General features: G+C 37.9%; 1 protein-coding gene across 23 annotated transcripts in view; it reads right to left on the bottom strand.

Annotated features, from left to right (window-relative positions):
* DMD (dystrophin) overlaps nucleotides 1-20,744 on the bottom strand; it is a 984,302-nt gene that overhangs the window by 318,004 nt on the left and 645,554 nt on the right. For all 23 annotated transcript variants that reach the window (XM_083438913.1, XM_083438919.1, XM_083438923.1 and 20 more), the window contains 3 exons: nucleotides 15,652-15,827; nucleotides 5,018-5,165; nucleotides 679-828 (listed from right to left, as the gene is read on the bottom strand). In XM_083438913.1, coding sequence (XP_083295039.1) covers nucleotides 679-828; nucleotides 5,018-5,165; nucleotides 15,652-15,827 — 474 coding nt within the window. The remainder of the gene's footprint in view (nucleotides 1-678; nucleotides 829-5,017; nucleotides 5,166-15,651; nucleotides 15,828-20,744) is intronic.

Genomic DNA, 20,744 nt, shown 5'->3' with positions numbered 1-20,744 from the left:
TAATCAACCTCAGTAGGGCGAGGATAGGGAGGCTTCAAGCTTGTGGATTCTTCTTTGTTTCTTACTAGTACCCTACAATCTACCAACTGGCGTAAAAGCCAGAATGAACAAATTCCGAGCCTCAAGAACTGAATGGAACTCATAGGCCTCCCACATAAAAATCCATTATTGGTTAGTTTCATTTCAGCAGTATAATTTAGGAAATGAGAGTACTTTTGTTGCTGCTATTGTTAAAAATCTGGTAGCCAGACATTCTTGCCAATCTTCCAAAATCTCTCAGAGAACTACCAGTAGATTCAGACCTTCCTTCTGTGTGTCCCCCCCTCCCCCCCCCCCCGGCCACTGCAGCATGGTATGAACTGAACCTAAAGTGTGAAGCAAATAACAGGTGCTGCAGAAATACAACTTGAAGAAAGAAGTCTATACCAGTGAAGCAACAGTCCAGATACAGCAGTGACATGACTCCCCAGTGAAGGAGTGGGAAAGTTTGACTCTCCTCAAGTTGTCATTACAGGCATGCTTATTTCTTTAGTAAATGAAACGGCACAGATAAATCTGAATTGCATGCTGAGGCAAGCGGTGTGTGTGTGTGTGGTGGAAATAACTGCTGAAAAACACTGGAAACACCTGCAACAGATTACAGATACATGCTGCAACACAACTGTTAATATGCCTAACCTTTATCCAGCGATGGTTAGCCTCCTTGAGTCTAGTGTCAAGCTTATGTTTTACTTCAGGGCTGAGTGATGCACTACCAAGTGCTTTTCCTCCAGCTTCAGTTAATCGTTTCAGTATTCCCTTGTGTGGAGGCAGTTCTTCCACTCTTAACTGGAACAGACAAATGCAACATTTAAAATGAACTGTAGTAGAATTTTCAACTCCCTTATCTTCACCTCTATCGATTAGTTTATCAGCTGAAGTAAGTAGACTCAAGAGCTCAATTCAGCACAACGTATCCACAGCTTTTGTTCTAGGTTGCTGTGCCTCAGGAAAAGGCGATGGATAGCAGTCCTTCTTTTGCATTAGAATGATTCCCACCTCCGCGACACAGCTGCTCACCAAAATGGCAAAGCCATAGAGGAACGATATAAAATATTTAAAGCTCAGGAGAATAAAAAGGTCAAGTACTAATTCATAATATTGCTCAGAATTTAGTCACTTGGTGTTTCACAGGCCCAAAATAATAAAAAAAATGGTTAACTGTAATGATTTTCTTTCATATTGGTCCAGTCTGTATATATAACCATAAACTATGGCTTAGTGATATGCACACAAACCTGAGGCTCACACGCACTCTCTTCTCTAGTGTGACTGTGAGGAAAGTATCCTAAGTTTCCACTTTTAAACCAACCAGTTTTCTGTTACTGCCAAACTCAGGAAACTCCGTTTAAACTGTGGTTTGAAAATAAACCAAGACGATAAATTCTGGTTTGATTCTGACTTGTTTGAACCACCATAATTTATGCTAACCAGAGTTTACCGAATTCTGGACATCAGAAGGAACACTGGATTGCTTGAAAGCAGAAGCAAAAGCTTCTTATCTCTTAAACTCACAGTCATACTGGAAGAATTGAAGGCACATAAGCCTGAGTCGCATGCTAGCCCGTGCATATAAAGCTAAACATCAAAAATTAGCATTTCACTTTGTTATACAGCTTCACCAGAGCTGTGATGAGATTCAATAGAAATCTGTAACTTCCCAGTGATATGTGTAACTCTTTCATCTGTACTTGTATTCCTGTATACACTTATTTTCTTTAAACATTCTGTGACGTTAATTTATTATGGATGTGTTTGGGGATTTCTTCCTCCAATTATTAGATTTTTCTCCATGCAGATTTATTGTACTTCTGCCTGCTGCAGAAGTTATTCCAAGTCTACTACTACTACTACTCCTCTGTTGTGTGTAGGTGTTGTAGTTTTAGCTATATAAGGGCAAACATGGGACTTGTGTCAATATTGGTATATAGGCTAATTTTACACAAAGTTTCACAAATCATCATCCTTCATATACACCCTTCATATAAACATGCAGTGGAAACATTTTATTTTGAAGGCATGGAATGTATACACATATCTCTTGTCTATCCTAATCACAGAAAATCAAATCAAGAGCAAGAAATTCATTTGAAGCAGAAGGCTTCTGCACACACATCACTGGATCAGAAACAGTAGGCATAACTTTCATGTGCATGTATGTGCATGTTGTCCAACCACGCTGTATTATTTTCAGTGGAATGTGCATTCAGATGTGACATAACTATATTGGGCTGTTACACTTTAAGAAGGTGTGGGGGGGGGGCATCCAAATTCAAATGTACAGGTTTCAAGTTTCAGCAAGAGCATTGCAGTTTTGTGGACACTGACACTGGCAGTGACATATTTAGACTGACAATTTCAATGCTCAGAGCACTTTATCAAATTTTCCTAAGATGAGACAGAGGGCAATAAGCATAGCACAGTTCTGCCATGATCATTTCCTCTTTGCTGCCTCATCTCAGCATATCTTGACAATCCTCAGTTTAAGAAGGAGTCAGAACAAGGACATTTCACAGAGAGAGATATATTTTTTAATCCACTTCCTTGGTTATAGTTTAAAAGGTCCTATACATGGCAGAGAAATACTTCCTTTTTCTTCTTCTTACGTTCCCCCATAGAGACAAGTGTTTCTGTCCTTTTCCAAACCACTTTAATCAGAGCTCAATCATTTCTAGAGTGTTTTGCAGCATTAAGGATTGGCATGAATCAGATATTTTAAAGCTATGATCAAGCTAATGAATTAGTTCTCCAATGAAAAACTTTTCCTAGGATAACTAACAGCACACTTTTACACATGCTAAATCAGAGGAAATGCCAACTGTGTTACTCCCAGATAAGTGGGCATAGGGTTATACACTGAAGTTGCAATACTATAACCACGAACTTCTAAGTAGATATTATAATATTGTGCTTTAACAAAGAAGTAGAATATTGAATTCTAGAGGATCAGTGTTTCTGGAAGTTAATTCTTGCACTTGGGTATGAATTCTGAAGTCAGACAGATTATAAAATAAAAAACTGGAATTAAAAACACTAAACAATAACACTAAACTGGTGCCCCCCCCAAAAAAAAACCACATTACTTCATCGTTGTATATTCCTTACAACTATGGAGCTATTTTATTTGATACTGTCCATGTGATTTTTTTGGCTGGAAATGGAGGCACTCATGCAGCTAATTGAGAAATAATTGTTTTACTATTATATTCTAATGGATTATTGAATATTGCTTTATTTGATATAAGTTGTTTATTTTAAAGTTATTGTGACCTTTTTGTAGATCATGACTATTAATGTTTGCCATTTAAGCATGTTTTTGTATGTGTTGGAAGCCACCCAGAGTGGCTGGGGAAACCCAGCCAGATGGGCGTGGAATAAATAAAAGTATTATTATTATCAGTATCATCATTATTATTATTATTTCCTAGAAGTGCATAAGGAATGCAGTGCCAAAAGTTGTATTTATGTCAGTTTTTATAGGCCACTTTTCTGCTGAGAACATACAAAGCAGCAGAACCACTCCATGGATTCTTCTTGTTAAAAATACTAGAGAGGCCAATCACAGTTCTCTCTAGTGCGCAATGAAATACAACTATCTTAATGGCTCAGTAAAAGGTCTGTAGCACGCGGACTGACTATCTTGACTGTGAGCCTTGGAAGACCTGTTCCCTGCCTTGCAGGCCTTTTCCCATGTGGCGTAAAACGGTGGGGCCCTAAGAAGCTGAGGTTACCCTTGGGCTGGGGTGTTGTTGGGGGGGGGGTGCTGCTTTTGGTTTTTTTGTATCTTTATTTTAGACCTGTGATTTATGTGTAAACTGTCCAGTTTGGTTTTTGATGTTTTATTTATTGTTTATGGTTATTTTTATAATGTTGCAATTGTGTATTTTTTCATGTTGTAAGCTGACGTGAGCATGGTTTGAATGGTAGATAGGCAGAATACAAATAAAAGTATGTACCGTATATATGTATGCATATAAACCTTCAGTGAGAGTGAGTTTAAGAACCTTGGCACTCCTACCAAAATTGCTCAGTCTCAATGGACCATCCATCTTGCCGATGACAACTCTGATGGTGATGCGATGTGAGGCAACACTTCTGACTAAGATCCTAACAAGAAGGCAGGGTTGTTTTATGTATTTGTACCCTAACCTTCAAAAAACTAATCACACCATTACAGCAAAAAGAAAAGAAAAGAAAAAGTACAATGTTGACAGTGCAGCAGGCAATATGAGTGCACTAAAGTTGTATGCCTATGGTCTGACACACTTGGGCAAGCATATTGAGATTAGATCAGATTGCATTGGACCTTTAGAGGGGAAAGCATTTTATTTGTGTTTTGTGTTATGTCTAAATTGGAGCTGAGACATTAGACTTTGTACAATATTGAATGGTGTACCACTTTACTCTGATGGAAAGCACCATGAACAAAGCAATCTGTAGTACAAAGAGTGAAAAACATACATAAAATGACCTATAATATAAGCCTTCCTAAATGTTTGTGCAAAATTATTTCCATTTACTTTTATACATATGAGAAATAACCTTATATTAGGAAGGCATTGTTTGAATATATTCCTTTTTATACTTGCCTCCTTGAATTTGCATTTGGGGTGGGGGCTGTCTCAAAATGAAGCACATCACATTATTTCCTGATCATTTTTTGCTAATCTGTCAGTGGACACCAGTTTGGTGGGCTTTTAGTTCACTTGAAATTTTCAATACCCATTCAACATGGATATTCTTTTTAAAGCATGACAATGAATAGTAAAATGTATCTAACTGTGTGGTTTTTGTGACATCTCCTTATGACCATTAATGCTGAGGCCTCAACTATAGATTCTAACTTGATTTGCATAGAAAATGTATTTGAAACACTTGAAAAACCAAGATGTTTACTGCTTTTTAATTTGGGGTGTGGAGAGAGTGGAAGGAGACAAAGGCAGCTAATGATATAAAAATGGACAGGCTTTTTCCATACCTTTACTTTCTGAAGAGTGTCCTTTAACTGGTATTCATTTCCTGGTTCAACAGGAATGCCAACAACACTACTTGCTTCGTCTAACCATAAATAAAACTTATTTAAATTATATTGCAATTCTGTCAGAAGATTCTGTTCTTCTTCTAGCCTGTGGTAATAAAAGAAAAACATCAACATTAACAGGGTTAATGTTCAAAGTATATTAATTATTAACCCTACCCAGCATAGTAGTAACACTTAATGGAAATGTAACAGATAAATATATAAATTCCTTCATTAAAGACACATGAAAACATTGTTCACTGAAACATACATTAACTGAAGCCCTAGTTTTGATCAGCTCAAAATTTAGGTGGAGTTTCATTTTTATAATAGATTTTTTAAAAACTCAGCACTTGGTTCATAGCACTCAGAACTGTCACTCCTGAATTTCAGGCTCTGCCTTCAGAAAGAATGTACCTGAAAGATGCACTAAAACTTTTAATGCTGTATACTTTTAAAATAGATTCTAAAGGATAAATATGCCTTACTCCTGTAGCTCATTTACTCATTCCCTCTCCATAATCTGTTATCTGCTAATCTTAATATTATTCTGTGACCTCTATTTGTTTCAAGCACACTTCAGTGATTAACTCCTACTGCCTTTAACAGGACTTAGGCACACTGAACATTCCTTGGACTGACTTTCTGGAGCACAGGGTTTTCTGGGCACTTTCCTGAAGGGAAACATGAATACCCAGAAGGCACAGAAAACATCTGTGTACCTGTAGAAAGCTATTTTGTACTCAGGAAAGCTCTTTTGTACTTAGGGTTCTCTGTGCTTATCAGAGATATATATTGGATGACATTTTCACTTCATCCATCTGGAAAAATCAACAATGATTTATCTACACCAGCCTTTTCCTTAGAGCTCTGGATTTTTACATTAAAAATCTGAACACTTAGCAAAAGAAATGCGTGGAGGAAAACCCAGATGCATGGATTCCTTTATGTTAAACAAGCTGTATTCTATCATGCATTGAACTCTGCAGGGCTCACTTACAACAGACCGTGTAAAGGATTTGGTTTTTACTCTTCATACCCTGTATTTATTCTTTTACATTCCGTAAAGGATGAGCAATGGCCACAACAAAAACCCTGGTGCAGTTTTTCCCCCTTGGAAAGCGTGGCTGTGATCCAAACTACGTATACAAGTTTGCCTGTTCGCAATGTAATGCCAGAGGTGTGGGAAAGTTGTGTGTCAAAAGCAGCCTGGGGTCCACAGGGTGCCTTTACCCCTACCCAAAAAGTAACAAAGGGATACAATCAAACAGTGGCTTAATCCATCTTTCTTCCACCTCTTTTCTGTTTTCTCCCCACAGTGCTTTCCAACGATGTTGTGGTGCTTCCCACAATTTTTTTTTTTCTAGTTTCCTTGTTTTGGGTCTCATTGAGAAAAGCAGTTTTTGTTTTTCATAGCACTAATTCAGCTCTTCGGTTCTGCAGTGGGTACTGTCTGCCAGCATTCTGGACTTTCAAACTATCCAGATTCCTTCCTCAGCCTTCATTCTTATTCTAAGTTTGCCACCACCCCCTTCATAAAAACCTGTCATCCCCAAATGGGAAAGAGTTGTTTTGGTAAGAAATAAGTGGCAGGCAACTGCACCCACTTTCAACTTCTCATTTCATGGTTTGAAAGGAACTCTCAGGTTATTCTGGGACTAGTGGGACCTGCACAGCCACACCTGCCTCACATTTCTATCCCCACTAGGATTTGTAAATATATATTTTAATCCCGATGCATTTGAGGAAAATAATAAACAACAACTCTCTTTACTCTGGACATAAAAACCATATTTACCTTGTGAATCAATTGAATAGTGGGAAAGTGGGAAAATATTTGTGTTTCTCAAAATTTTCCAGTGTTCTGATTTGCATTACATCTGCTTTTTATTCCAGATCAAGGTACGTACACTTACAATAACTGGAGGAAACATGGTTTATACCAGTGGTTCCCAACTGGTGGTCCACGGTCCCCAGAATCTATCCACAGGGTCTGTGGCACCATTCACATAACAAAAACTATAATAGAGATATATTTGTTTTTTCAAAAGTAGGAGGTCCATGGATTTTCTTTTGAAAAACAGGGGGTCTGCAATACTTACCTAATTGTGACCCCTAGTTTATACAGTATTTTCAGGAGCTATGAACTAGGGTGAATTGATAAACTTTCTCTTAAAAAGTTAATATGTAAGGCTAAGTAAACTAAGCTCATTTCTTCCAATATTTCCAATGAGGCACTTTGTAATATTACAGACTTTGCTAGACTAGCTGGGAACTAATCTGTTATATTGCAAGAGTTTCAGAATCGAGATAAATGCCCCCTTCCCTTCTTTCTTTCTTTCTTTCTTTCTTTCTTTCTTTCTTCCTTCCATCCTTCCTTCCTTCCTTCCTTCCTTCCTTCCTTCATTTGTGGGCCAAAACTAAATATTTATATGATTTATTAAACAGTAGTTTCTTAATGGTATCTGAACAAGGAAACTGTGGTTTAATCTCACTTTACTAACTGAAATTTGTTCTCAGCTCAATAATCATGGTTTACTAAGATTAAGTAGTTGAATCTGAATTGCCCTAAAATAAATATGCACCTAAGAAAGGTAACCAATAATGATTCCTAGTTTCTAGAAAATCTTGATAAATCTCTAGTGGGTATTGGAAGATCTCCAGGATATATCTAATATATGATAATGATACTCTCTCTTTAAACCCTCTGGTTATATTTTATGTAGCAGAATAAATAGGCATTTCTGTTAAAGTTTAATTGGCAACACTTTGAAGAATGCACACCATTGATTTGAGAGCTTGTATTGATTTCTTTGTCAAGCTAATTCTACTGTTAAAACTATACCTATTAGTATTTTTATTTTACATAAAAGTATCTAAATTTAAAAACTTCTAGACAAGCATCATTATTTTTAAACTAGAGAAACACTGAGAATTTCACGATGAGAACTGCAGTTAAAAGGAGAACCTAGGTGCATACATTTTGCATAGATCTATGAAATACCAATAGCTTATAATCTATTTAGGGCACAATCCTACGGTCTCTGGAGGGTGTTCCAGATGCGATATGGTTTTTCAGATCTCCCTCTCTGAGGATGCAGAGTGAAATCTGTTTTCAGAGATGGAGAGCCAAACTCCTATCTGCAGCTGCAGAAAGGTATAAAGTTGGTGATTCTCCTAAGACAAAAAAGGAAGTGTATGCCAGGAGAAGTTGTGGATTTGCAGGATCCAAAGCGCTGCAGTTCACCCAACGTACCCCAAGAATGTGGGGGTAGGGGGAGATTACACTAGCCCTGAAGCTGAAGCTCTTTTGAACAGCACTGAGATGACACAGTGGTGATGATGTATAATGTTCCTTCCTGACAATCACTGCCATACAAATAGGCTCTAAGATAAGCTCCTACCTGCACCTGGTAACTGTTGTATGTGAGCCACATTGAGTACTAAAAAAAAAGAACAGGTATTGATAGTATAATTCCGATTCTAGCACTGAAATAATCAAGGGGTTGAACAACTGTATGGGGAATGTTTATAACATTTGGGTCTTTTCCATTTCGAAAAAAAGGTAAGTTAGGTAAGAGGGAACTGTGTTGAGGTGTGACTATGCATGGAGAGGATCAAGTGGATCAAGAAAAGTGCTTCTCCATCTCTCATAACACTAGAACTGAATGTTGGAAGATTCAAGACAAACAAAATGAAGTGCTTCTTCACACAGTGAAGCTGAACTATGGAATTCACTGCTGCAGGAGGGTAGTGATGGCTGCCAACTTGGGTGGCTTTAAAAGAGGGTTAGACAAATTCATGGAGGATAAGGCTAACAATGGCTGTAAAAGCACAATGGCTATGTTCTGTTTCCACTGTCAGAGACAGCACACTTCTGTACATCAGTTGCTGGGAATCCCAAGTGGGGAGAATGCACTTGTAATCAGGTTCTGCTTGCACATCTTTCATAGGCATCTGGTTGGCCACTATGAGAACAGCATGCTGGGCTAGAGGGGCCACTGGCTGGATCCAGCAGGGCTCTTCTTAAGTTCTTACAGCAAAAAACAGCTTTACTATGCACACAGTAAATCACACTGAGATAAGCTGCAGCAAATATTTAGAAGTGGCATGCCACAGAATTAAGGGGACATTAATCACATATTATGTGCAAAGTACCCATTTCTAGAAGAAAAATATTATTACAAAGTAGTGGAATACTTTAAAGCATTACAGCAATGCTGTGCTTCTAAGGTTATCATCTTGACAGCAATGTTTAAAAATGTTTTACTCAAGCATTCAAGATCTCAAGTGCTATATCTTTGTTTACCTACAGGTTTAATGATTTGCTAGGATTTATTCCAACATGTGGTAGTAACAGTAATAAATGGTGCATTTAAAACTCTCCATCTGCAATTAAGTGCTAGATATTTTATTTCAAGAGTCATTTCAATACATTTACCCAAGAACAAGCTGTGGCTTCTGTTTGAAATATTGGATGAGTGGCTGCTTGCATTACAAATACTCCTAATAAATTTTCAGTAAGTGGAATAACAGTGAGCACAGCAAGAAATTCACATATAACTTTAGAGTAAATGCAAAAAAAAAAGGGGGGGGGGGAGATTATGCTTCTGTGCTATACAGTCAAATGTATACACAAACACACAGAAAACATCTTGCATTTGGAAGGTTTCAAGCCCACTCCTGACCATTATATTGCTACAAAAACAATTAGCCAGTTTTAACAACATGAATCACAATTATGTTATTATTTTATTAGAGATATTTTAAGCCACCTTTCCTTGGTAGCCGCCCCAGGCTGGGCTCCAGTATAAAACAAAACATACAAATACTTCTAAATAAGAGCACATAAAAATAATGAAAATGTTATTGATAAATCACATATCAAAACACCATTCAATGCTATAGGCAGTTCCATCCTGGGCACCAATCAACTTAATCAACATCCCATAAATGCCTGGGTAAATAAATAGTTTTTCAAGTTGGTTCTGAAAAGAAAGTAAGGCATCCTTCAGCTGTACTCTATTATTAGTAAGAATTTCTTCAATAAGGCCCCGAATATGATGCTCTCTCAGATCTTGGGTGATGGCACTTTTTAACTACTATACTTCTTATGGGGGAGGTGTGCCAGCTTATATTTCCTAGACCTAGATTGAAACTAAATCCATTACCTCTGCTAGAGAATGCCTCTTGGATTCATATACTTCAAGACACAAGGACAAGGCAAATAGAGTATGCTACCTAAATAAGGAACTTGCCCAGAACAAAGAACAAAATGTTCCCTCTTGCTTTGCAAGAAAAGAACTCTTTTCCTAGGGTTCTCTCAGCTCTAAGAAACACATCAATAGTTATTTTCAAATGGGGATTTTAGTGGCCATTAATGTGTGTCTGTAACTTTTAACCTTGCCTTTTTAGTTCTGCAATTTATTAGGAAGAGTAATTACCTGATCAGCAAGGTAATCAAATATAACCAGTTTAAATGAATTTGTGTCCCCAGGCTTTCAGCCAGTGGCAGTTGGTTCTCTCACAAAGCTGACATACTTTGTCTCTGGGGGAAGAAAGGGAGGGAGATGGAAACTTGCCAGATGTAGCAAATTTGTTAAGTAATAGACTACATTTAAATTCTTGAAGAGCTTTCAAAGGTGTAAAGTAAGTATATGTGTAAAGAGAGGATTAAAGAGGAACCCGAAATGAAGCCATTTTGTTTCCAGCTGTAATATTAATAGACAAGCAACATTCATTTAACCTATTCAATTTCAAACGTCTTTCAGTTATCAGAAATGATAGTGAAGGTTAGTGCCAGATAAGTCTCCTACAATTCACATGGAATTTCTGAAACAACAGCAATTATGAGCTGATATTCAACTAATGCAAAACCCAATTTCTCTGCTAGGAACACATCAGACATGATGGTCAAATCAAGGCAACAATGCAGATGGTAACATTTTGAATTTGAATATTATATTCTTAAGCAGCTAGACAAAGAACATCTATGGAAGCTCTCCAATCAAAGTTATTAAGGCAAATTTTCTCTGTACCACCGCCTAGAGGCTAATCTTTCCTCGGTAGAATTATGGATCTGGCGTAGGACACTTAATTACTGGCTTCACCTAAACTTAAATCCCCCCGGTCTCATAACCCCAGTGGACTAAAATTGTCTATCAAAAACTTCACTCTTGTGGCTTATCACCACAACAGCTACTCACTTTGGGTTTTAGTAAAGCAAACAGTCTAAGTTGTCAGCGTCTAAATAATATCGAGCGTCAGAACAAATTGGCCACAATAAGTAAATTTTGCCCATGGTATGACTATTTTCCACCTTCTCATTTCGACTCTCTGGCACCCTATCTGCATAACCTAGCAATTCTAAAATATAGATGTGCTTTTACTCTCACAAGATTGAATGTATTGCCCTTGGCTGCACTTGAGGGACGATTCCAGCAGATTCCACACAAAAAACGCTTATGTCCCTATGGAGATGGCAGTACCAAATCGGTGGTGCATGCCCTTCTGGCTTGCACTCTTTATAAAGACTTGAGGAATGAGATTATCACCCCTCTTTAATTGTCCATTCTGGGTCACTCAACCACTGCCACAGTGTCCTTCCTCTTGGCAGATTAAGCAGGTGACACCAAAGGTTGTAAGGTTTTTAGCTGGGGCAATCAGAATAAGATCCACTATTTGACTATTGATTCAAAACCCTAAAATGTATTTTATATAATTGATTTTTTATTACTATTCTTTGTATATCGTATTGTTGTTTTATTGCTATGGCGGATGGCTGATGCAAATAAAGATTCATTCACTCTCTCATTCTATAGTAGCCATTTGTGGTGTGGGCTCATTTCAGCATGTGTGTGGTGCCCACAGCAGTTTATCTAGTTTGCAAATATGTGCTTGGGCCCAAATAAGTGGCAATCCCAAGCATGCGGAACTACAGAAGGCCTGGGTTTCAACAAATAGGTCTGCTATGATTGCTCCTCATTTGGCCCTGGAATACTGTCAAAATAGTATAATTATATGCATATATTTACTCAGTAGTGTCATGTGACCAAATGAATTGGGAATTAAATGAATTTTCTAGGATATAAATATATGTTTTTATGCCAGGAAACAAAAGTAATTTACTAAAGTAGAACTCAGTATTTAAAATGTACTGCTTTCTCTTCAGCTATTGATTTGTAATTATAAGTTAACTAGAGCCTTGCAGCAAATGATTTAACTGGTAAGTTAACAATCAATAAGTGCAACAAGTTTCTTCAAGCTACCTCCGAACTCTCTGGACTCTCTAGTTTAGGATGGGAAACTCCTTCATTCTTGTGAGGGAAATAATATTGGTTAGGGATGAGTTATATAATGGAGAGAAGGAGAAGACTTGGAGCATCTTTTGTCAAGATCTTTCCTCCAGTTATTGCATCTGTTGCAGAGGAACTGTGTTTATTCAACATACAAACATTCATCCTCTTGATTACATTGTGTCTAGTTTCTTATCCTTCCTCTGTTGTCTCTTCCAGGTTGAATTTTAGATTATAAACTCCATAGGGCAGGGATATGTCTTTTGTACTTTGTAAACCATCATGGCATGTTGATTTATCACTAGGAAAAAAGCAATTTCTTCTCCGCATTTGGTCATCTACTTTTTTGGGAACATTGTATGGAATGTGTTTCTGCAAGTCTCTTAGTATCTACTGATGTCATGGGTGGCAACTTTTCCTGCCACATCTGGGCAATCTTATTTAAATACATTTAGAAATATGTAAAATTTTCACTTTTCTTCAGAGGCTGATAACCCTCCTACACTGCATAGCAGTGTTATTTTGGAGCGGGAGGGAAGTGACCATACTTAGTGAGAAATGTTCTGTCACATAGAAACACCCTACATTTTATGAAATGTTTTATTATTTTTCTTTTCTTTGCGTGTTCCTTTTTTCTATCACACATTCCCTTTAAATCCTGGAAACCATATCTCCCACAAAAACAAAGCAAACCAGATCCAAACAGAAAACTCTACCACAGTCCAGCTTTGCTCCCTACTCTCCATTGCATCCAACCATCCTTTAATAATGCTTGATTACTGTACATTTGGGTTGGGAAAGGGGAAAGTTAACCTGTCTGTCATCTGTCTGTCTGTCTCTCTGTCAAACTAGTCTACCCTCAGTGGACCACTTTCAACAAGTGGGTAGGGTCACTATTCTCCAAAGGAATTATCTTTGCAGCCATGCATTGAATCTAAACCGGGGCTGCCAAATTCCTACTAAAAGCAGATCTTGCATTTAGCATTGAAATTAAATTTAATCCACAGGGATTTACTCCACTTGGGAGCTCTGCTAGGGAACCCCTTAGTGGAGCCAATTTAAGCAGGGCTTGCATCTGGTGCCAAATTGAAAAGGTTCCAATTGCAAGCCTTGCTTGCCAATGAATAATTGGAAGGGTACTTTAAGGATCCCGGATGCTCTTTTGCAGCTGTAGTCATAGGATGTCAGGTGTGAAGCAGGTAGGCATGGCTTATGGACTAAATTCAGATTCCTGGCAGGCTAAATTTTTCATGCTTGGTGTATATCTTTGAAAATAACACACTGTTCGCCTGTTGCAGCAAATACCTGCAGGATTCCAATATGTTGCCTTTTTAGGTGCCCTCCCTTTATCTGAAAAAAGTCTAAATGTCTGTAAGTAACGTACTTTTCCGTCTATAAGATGCCCCCATGTATAAGACGTCCCCTATTTTGGGGGACTCAAATTTAAGAAAATAGTTCAGAGTTGTTGAGCTTTTTGGGGAGGATTGCCTAGAGTTGTTGAGCCGCCCACTTCCCACAGCAACAGCCAATCGCCAACAGATCATTCCCCACAGACCTGCCTGAGAAAAGCAGTCCGTTGACAATCGCGTGCGTCCCAGAACAGCAGCCGCCAATCACAGCAGCGATAACCAATCCACAGCAGTCCTTGCTGCAGAAACTACCGTAATCACCAACCCAATTAGAGCAGCAGCAGCCAATCCAAAGAAGCCCTTCTAGCAGCCAACAATCACTCACCAAATCATTGATGACAAGCTCCTGCTTGTGCCTGCAGCCAATCACTCGCCCACCCCATTCACTATCCGTGTATAAGACGAGGCATGTTTTTGAACATTAAAAAGGTAAAGGTGAAGGACCCCTGGCAGTTATTTTACAGTAAAAAAACAACAACCCTCGTCTTATACACGGAAAAGTACGGTATATGAGAAATAATCTTTCAAGTACTGCTGCATGTGAAACATTAGTATCGGTTACGTGAAGGTGTGTCAGAAACAGCCATTTAGCACCCTACTGCTGCAGCTTACCTCTGGCACATTCAGTATCTCACACATTCCAAGAGAAATTGAATTCAACAATAACCTTCCACATTTTCCTGTTCACATGAACATCTGTGCAGCTCAGGCAAACTTATAAATCAAAAGGGGCATTGCTATTGTAAAAATAAAGAGCTGAACAAAGTATGCTCTATTTTGTACTTGAAATCTCTTGGTTTTTTTTTGGGGGGGGGGTTGAAACCACACCTGCAAAATTCTTGATAGACACCTTATTTTCTCTTGTAAGCTAGCAGCAATTATATTTCAACTTTTCAGAACAACAAAATTCTCTATGAATCACAGTAATTTCCTGACAAAATATCTAACCAGATTTCCAGACCAACTCCTTGTGCTATCAAGTAGTAATATCAAGTAAAATTAAGCCTAAAACTTTACTTCTATTGAAATCATTTTATTCTGCTGCTTCTTTGTGCTTTGTCAATCTAACTGAAACAGGGTGATGTCTTTGCTGTTGCTTTTTACAGAGAAATTGCTCACTTTTCTGTATTTTCATTTGAAACATCCTGAAAGGGTTGCTAAGAAGCAATGATCAATATAGTTTTTGACACACACACAAATGTAATAGCAATAGTAAACTTTTATAAATTAGATGTAAGTTATTTTTAACCCAACTGTATACTTCCGGTTACACAAAAGTAAATTCCACTGAGTTCACTGGTGCTGTCAGCCAACTCAGCATGCAAAGCAGTGCAGCCTTGTATCATGAACAGGTTTTGCTCATTAAACTCTATAATCCTAAGCATGTTTACTTGGAAGTAAGCCACTGTGTTTAGTGTTGTTTACTCTCTAGTAAGCATATGTGCTTTAGTCACATGCAGACTAGTGTATTCCAATCAAATCCAGGATAAATTCAGACTAAAAGCACAATCCCATACATGATTAAGTGTACACTTGTAGATTTTGCTATATATTTAGAAAAAGCTGAAACAAAATCCAATGCTTGCTTTATTTATATATTTTTTTCAAAATAAATAAATGCAAAAATAAAGCACTAAAAATAATAATATAATTTGGTAGAGGCAATATTTTAGGATTATAAACAAAAACCACATATAATGGGAAGCTATGGATAGGTTGATTGTTCTCAACCTTTTTTTAAAAAAAAAGGATTTCACAGATTTATATAACACAATTACTAAGGAAATTCCTTAAACTCTAACAAAACAATTTGTAATTTGTTGATTTTTTCAATTATTAGAACAGCTTGAAGTATCAAAAATAAAATTTACTTGCTATGTTAGCTCACCTCTTTTTTTTCTCTGCCAGTTGTTTGCAGAGTTCCTTCCACCGATAATTCAGGCTTCCCAGTTTCCCCTTCAATACACTGGCATCGGCTATTGATGACTGCTCAATAATTTCCTCCCCAGCTATGTTCAGTGTTCTGACAACAGCTTGCTGTCTCCCAATGCCATCCTGGAGGTCCTGCAAGAAACCAAATAATCTGATAAAAATGGAGTACAATGACCAGATCAAAATGTGCTATGCCAAATGCAAGCATGGTAGAGATAAACCTGCTTTTATAAATGCCCTGTGCACCTAATATCATGTTTAAAAGATGCTTACCTGAATAAAGTGTGCAGCATCTGCATGTTAGAAAAATAAACATCTAGACTGAAAAATTTGGGCATAAAAAAGATCACTTATGCATGGGCCAGTTTGTGAGATTAAAGCACTTGTAAAGTGTGATGCTAATTCTGGATTAACTGCAAGTATGCCATATCTTAATGAAGCCTAAATGAAACGATGAATACAATAACATCATGTGGCAGAATATTAAACTGATTTTAAAAACAGAGAAAACAGAATATTAAACTGATTTTAAAAACAGACCAGATAGAAAAAGGTTCATGGTATAGTAATATAAAAGAAGCTTATTTTTGTTGAAACACTTGGATTTAATGGGGGTGTACATGGTCCTTTTGATGACCTTATTTTGTTTATTAATTGTTATTAGTGGACAATCACTTTTAGTTGTTGTCATTTATTTTAAATGTATCTGTGTGCATTGCATTAATATGAATTGTATTGTTTTAAGTCAGATAAGAATGTAAGAAGAGCCTGCTGAATCAGGCCAATGGCCCATCTAGACCAGCATCCTGTTCTCACAGTGGCCAACCAGATACAGATGGTAAAGCAGAACCTGAGCACAGGTCCATTCTCCGTTCCTGCAGTTTCCAGCAATGGTCTGTGGAGGCAGAACACAGCCTCCATCATGTCTAGCTGTCATCTGTTCATTTCCCTCCCCTTCCATCAAAGGTAATCTTTGGTGATTCCAAAAACGAAATAATACAAAACTTACTTATTGGGCTTAATTACTGAATCAACTGAAACAGTAATTTCCAGATAATTATACATAATGTTTGTTTACTTTTTTTTTATTAAAGAGAATATATTTCACTATGATAATGTTGTTGTTTTTACTGTTATCACTTTGTTTTCAAATTATGTAAACCTGCCTCAGATTTTTTAAAAAAATCTATTGAACAGTCAAGATAAATATTGTTAACGAGTGAATAAAACTTAAAATTTAAATGCTGCACAACATTAGCTGATTTGGGCATAAATTCTGATTGCACATCACAAAGTAAATGGATAAGCAAGCTTTAGAAGAAATAGCAAAACTTTTAGCTCTCTTTAGGCATTCACTGTGAATCTCTGAAAAGGGCACTTGAACTAGACATGCAAGCCCTACTCCTAACGTCCTTTTGTGCTATGGGTGCAAAGATATGGAGGATTCTAAGCATGTTTGGCTGAGATTGCTTAGAAGTCTCCTCATGACTGGAACCCCTAAAAAATCATGGTTAGAATCCCTCTACAATTACCCTGACAGATCAGAGAACTGAGGCCAAGAGACAATGGCTTGTCTAAGGCCATGCAATGAGCCCACGGCAGAGGCAAGTTTCAAACAAGAAACTTCCTGATTTGTAGCTTAATCTCTTAGCTTGTATGCTACAGCAACTTTAAAAAATCTTCATATGACTACATTTTGACAGTTTTAAAACATGGGAGCCTCCAATATTTGCCAACAGCTCTCTTGTGCCTGGAAGTAGTCTGTCTGTCTGTCTCTCTTTCTTTATTATTATTATTTGCTTATAACAGTAAGAGGCAAGAGTCCTGCAATTGCCTTGATGTCTTTCTTACTTCAAGCCTTCAAAAGAGTTTGCAGTTTTAAAAATATCTTCACTGCAGTTCCCTCTTTGCTGATGTTAGTTCATTAGTCCTTTGCCTTGCTGAATTGACACTTCAGAAAGCAGTGTATCCTGTCAAAAAATGCTGCCTCTGAAAGAGCCAGTTCACTAAAGCATAAGGAATGGTGAAGTAGTGGCAATAGTGACAACTATATTAAAACAATATGAAACAAAGGTTTTAAATGCCGCTGTCTCCAGTACAGAAAAGGATAGGGTGGAAATCATGAGTAAGCGACTCCTACATACACACAACTATTTATTTTAAACATAGAGATAACATTGGTAGCATACATGATAAACTCTGTTAATGCAGATTCATAGTCCCTTAAATCTGTGATTACAGTCTCAATGAAAATAGTACTAAAACTGCAATTATTCTTTTCTTCCCTTTCAATGCACACCACTGGATGAAGCTGGGGAATCAATAGGGTTGCATGTCTTCCCCTGATTCTATCCTCTCAAAAGTCAGCTTTCAGACTCTTCAAGCTGTCTCAGTATTAAATCCAGCCCTGAATGCAGACTGAAATGGCTCTAGATCAAAGGCAATAAACTGGATTGGGCCAGTGGGCTGAATTATTATCTCCCCCCACCTCCCACTCCTGGGCCAAGTTTGACAGGTGAGCAGGGGCACTCACCTGATGTCATAATGTTTTTACCTGAAATTAAACCACGGGGTGCAAGCACACTGTGTGCAGCTCTTTGAAAGCCCTGGCAATTAGTCATTGCTGGTGAATGCATAGAGTTACATGCGATGCTTTGAAGACCCTACAATCAGCTGAACATCAGGCTTTGCATGGAGTCCTGCATGTCATTTGAAACCTAATTTTCAGGGCTTCAGACCCCTTTTTGTCCCGCCATGTCTGTACTTTCTGATGTCAGGAGTAGAGTAAATGGGTATGGTTTTGCTTGGCCAAAATGGCCTTGCCAGATGAGGAAGTATGGCAGGACTACTTAGGTCTGCAGGCCAGATGTTTCCTACTGTGAGCTAGATAATCTGTTTCTTGGAGTAGAACCAACACCGTCCTTCCAGGCACTTTACCTGAGAATTGTGGATGCCCAAAGGACATAGAGCTGAGTGTCATCCACACAGCACATAATGAAGGCACATAGCACAATTCTCCAGATATGGGGTTTCATGTCAATTTTAAAAATCATAGAAAGCAAAATGGAATCTTATGGCAACAGCAGTCATGTTTATGGGCTTTAAACTATGTTATACTACACCTTTTTCAGGTTTAGTACTCTTGGCACAAACTCTATAGTCTGAGGAATTAGAAGACAGCAGCAAATTAGAGCTTGCAATTGAAAAATGAGTGGGACTGTACTTTTTTTTTTAGAAAAGAATAGTGAAATTGGATGCCTGCCCGAACTATTTAATCAACATTACTTTTTTCTTCTTTGTTTGACAAAGGCTGAACTTTAAACGTTTAAATTACTTTTTATCACAGTGAGATGTTGCGGTTCACTGGTATATTTGTGGGTTTCTTTTCACATAAATATTTGTAAGGGGAATCCAAACTAGTATTCTAAGGAAATGCTTTATATTGAGTTTTGAAAAAGAAGACGCACATTATGCATTCAGTTGCACAGAACATTCGGATTACAGGATTTAGGTGATTTATCCAGACATTGCTTTAATGTCCAGTTACAATTAAACATCTATGTAAATGATATCATATCATCATCAGCAGCAAATCTGTGAAATTTAATGCTTTTACAGTAACAAATAAATTCATAATGATAAAACAATTTAGTCTAAAACACTTTCAAGCACAGGGCAGTTTCTTATGACAAGTAAATCAAGCCAGTATACATTGCCTAACTTTTACACACCAGCCTAATACACAGCAACACTGCAGTGGCAAGGATGGAATTGAGATGTAAATTTTAAAAGTAAAAGTAGACTGTCCGTAGGCAAGTTTCAGAGACCTTACACATGCAGGAGCTAATATTTTTGTAAACCTTAATTCTGATCTGCAAATAATGCATGTGAACATGTAGCAGTTTATTTAAGGTGAATGAATTACGCAGATAAGAAAGGGAAAGTTTTATTTTGACATAAGTGTGATAATGGCACAATGGGTCAGTGCATCTGGCTGTTAACCAGAAGGCTGGTGATTTGAGTTAACCCAGAGATGGCTGTGGGCAGGCTTCCTGCATTGCTGAGGGTTGGGCCTCTGGACCCCTTCCAACTCTACAATTCTATAATTCTATTATTCTTCCATTTTCATTTCAAATTCAAAAGGAGGACTTGAGTGGTAAAACTGCCAAAAGTAGTGCACATGTGATTCTCAAAATTGCATTTAAACAATATTAAATTAACACACTATGGCTGTATACAGAATGAGCATACATTTTCTCCCCAAAAGAAGTCCTGGGAACTGTAGGTTATTAAGAGTGCTGGAAACTGTAGCTCTGTGCGTGGTATACTACAGTACAGTCGTACCTTGGAAGTCGAACAGAATGTGTTCAGAAGTCCGTTTGACTTCCAAAACATTTGGAAACCAAAGCACAGCTTCTAACTGGCTGCAGGAAGCTCCTGCAGCCAATCGGAAGCATGCAGAAGCCCATGTTCGGCTTCCAAAAATAGTTTGCAAACTAGAACAGTCACTTCCAGGTTTGCGGCGTTTGGGAGCCAAAACATTCGAGAACTAAGCTGTTCGAAACCAAGGTACGACTGTACAGTGGTACCTCGGGTTACATACGCTTCAGGTTACATACGCTTCAGGTTACAGACGCCGCTAACCCAGAAATAGTACCTCGGGTTAAGAACTTTGCTTCAGGATGAGAACAGAAATCGTGCTCCGGCGACGTGGCAGCAGCAGGAGGCTCCATTAGCTAAAGTGGTGCTTCAGGTTAAGAACAGTTTCAGGTTAAGTACAGACCTCCGGAACGAATTAAGTACTTAACCCGAGGTACCACTGTATATGTTCAATGTGGTGTAACTACTTCCTTGTGACAGGATCCCATGTTATGAGGCAGTGTAAAACATTTAATCACATAGGTTGCTCAAATTACACAATTACTGTCCACAACAATGTAAACAAATTAGTGGGAGTTATAATCACATAATGTAGTGATGTTCTCATATTGAAGAAAAAACAGAGGGAGCTGAAGGGGGCATTTTACAAGAGGGAAAGCTTGAGCTCAC

This window comes from Podarcis tiliguerta, assembly GCF_965153285.1.
Source record: "Podarcis tiliguerta genome assembly, chromosome: 4".
Lineage (NCBI taxonomy): Eukaryota > Metazoa > Chordata > Lepidosauria > Squamata > Lacertidae > Podarcis > Podarcis tiliguerta.
Note: the sequence above shows the minus strand (reverse complement) of the source record. Positions and strands in the feature narration are given on the sequence as shown.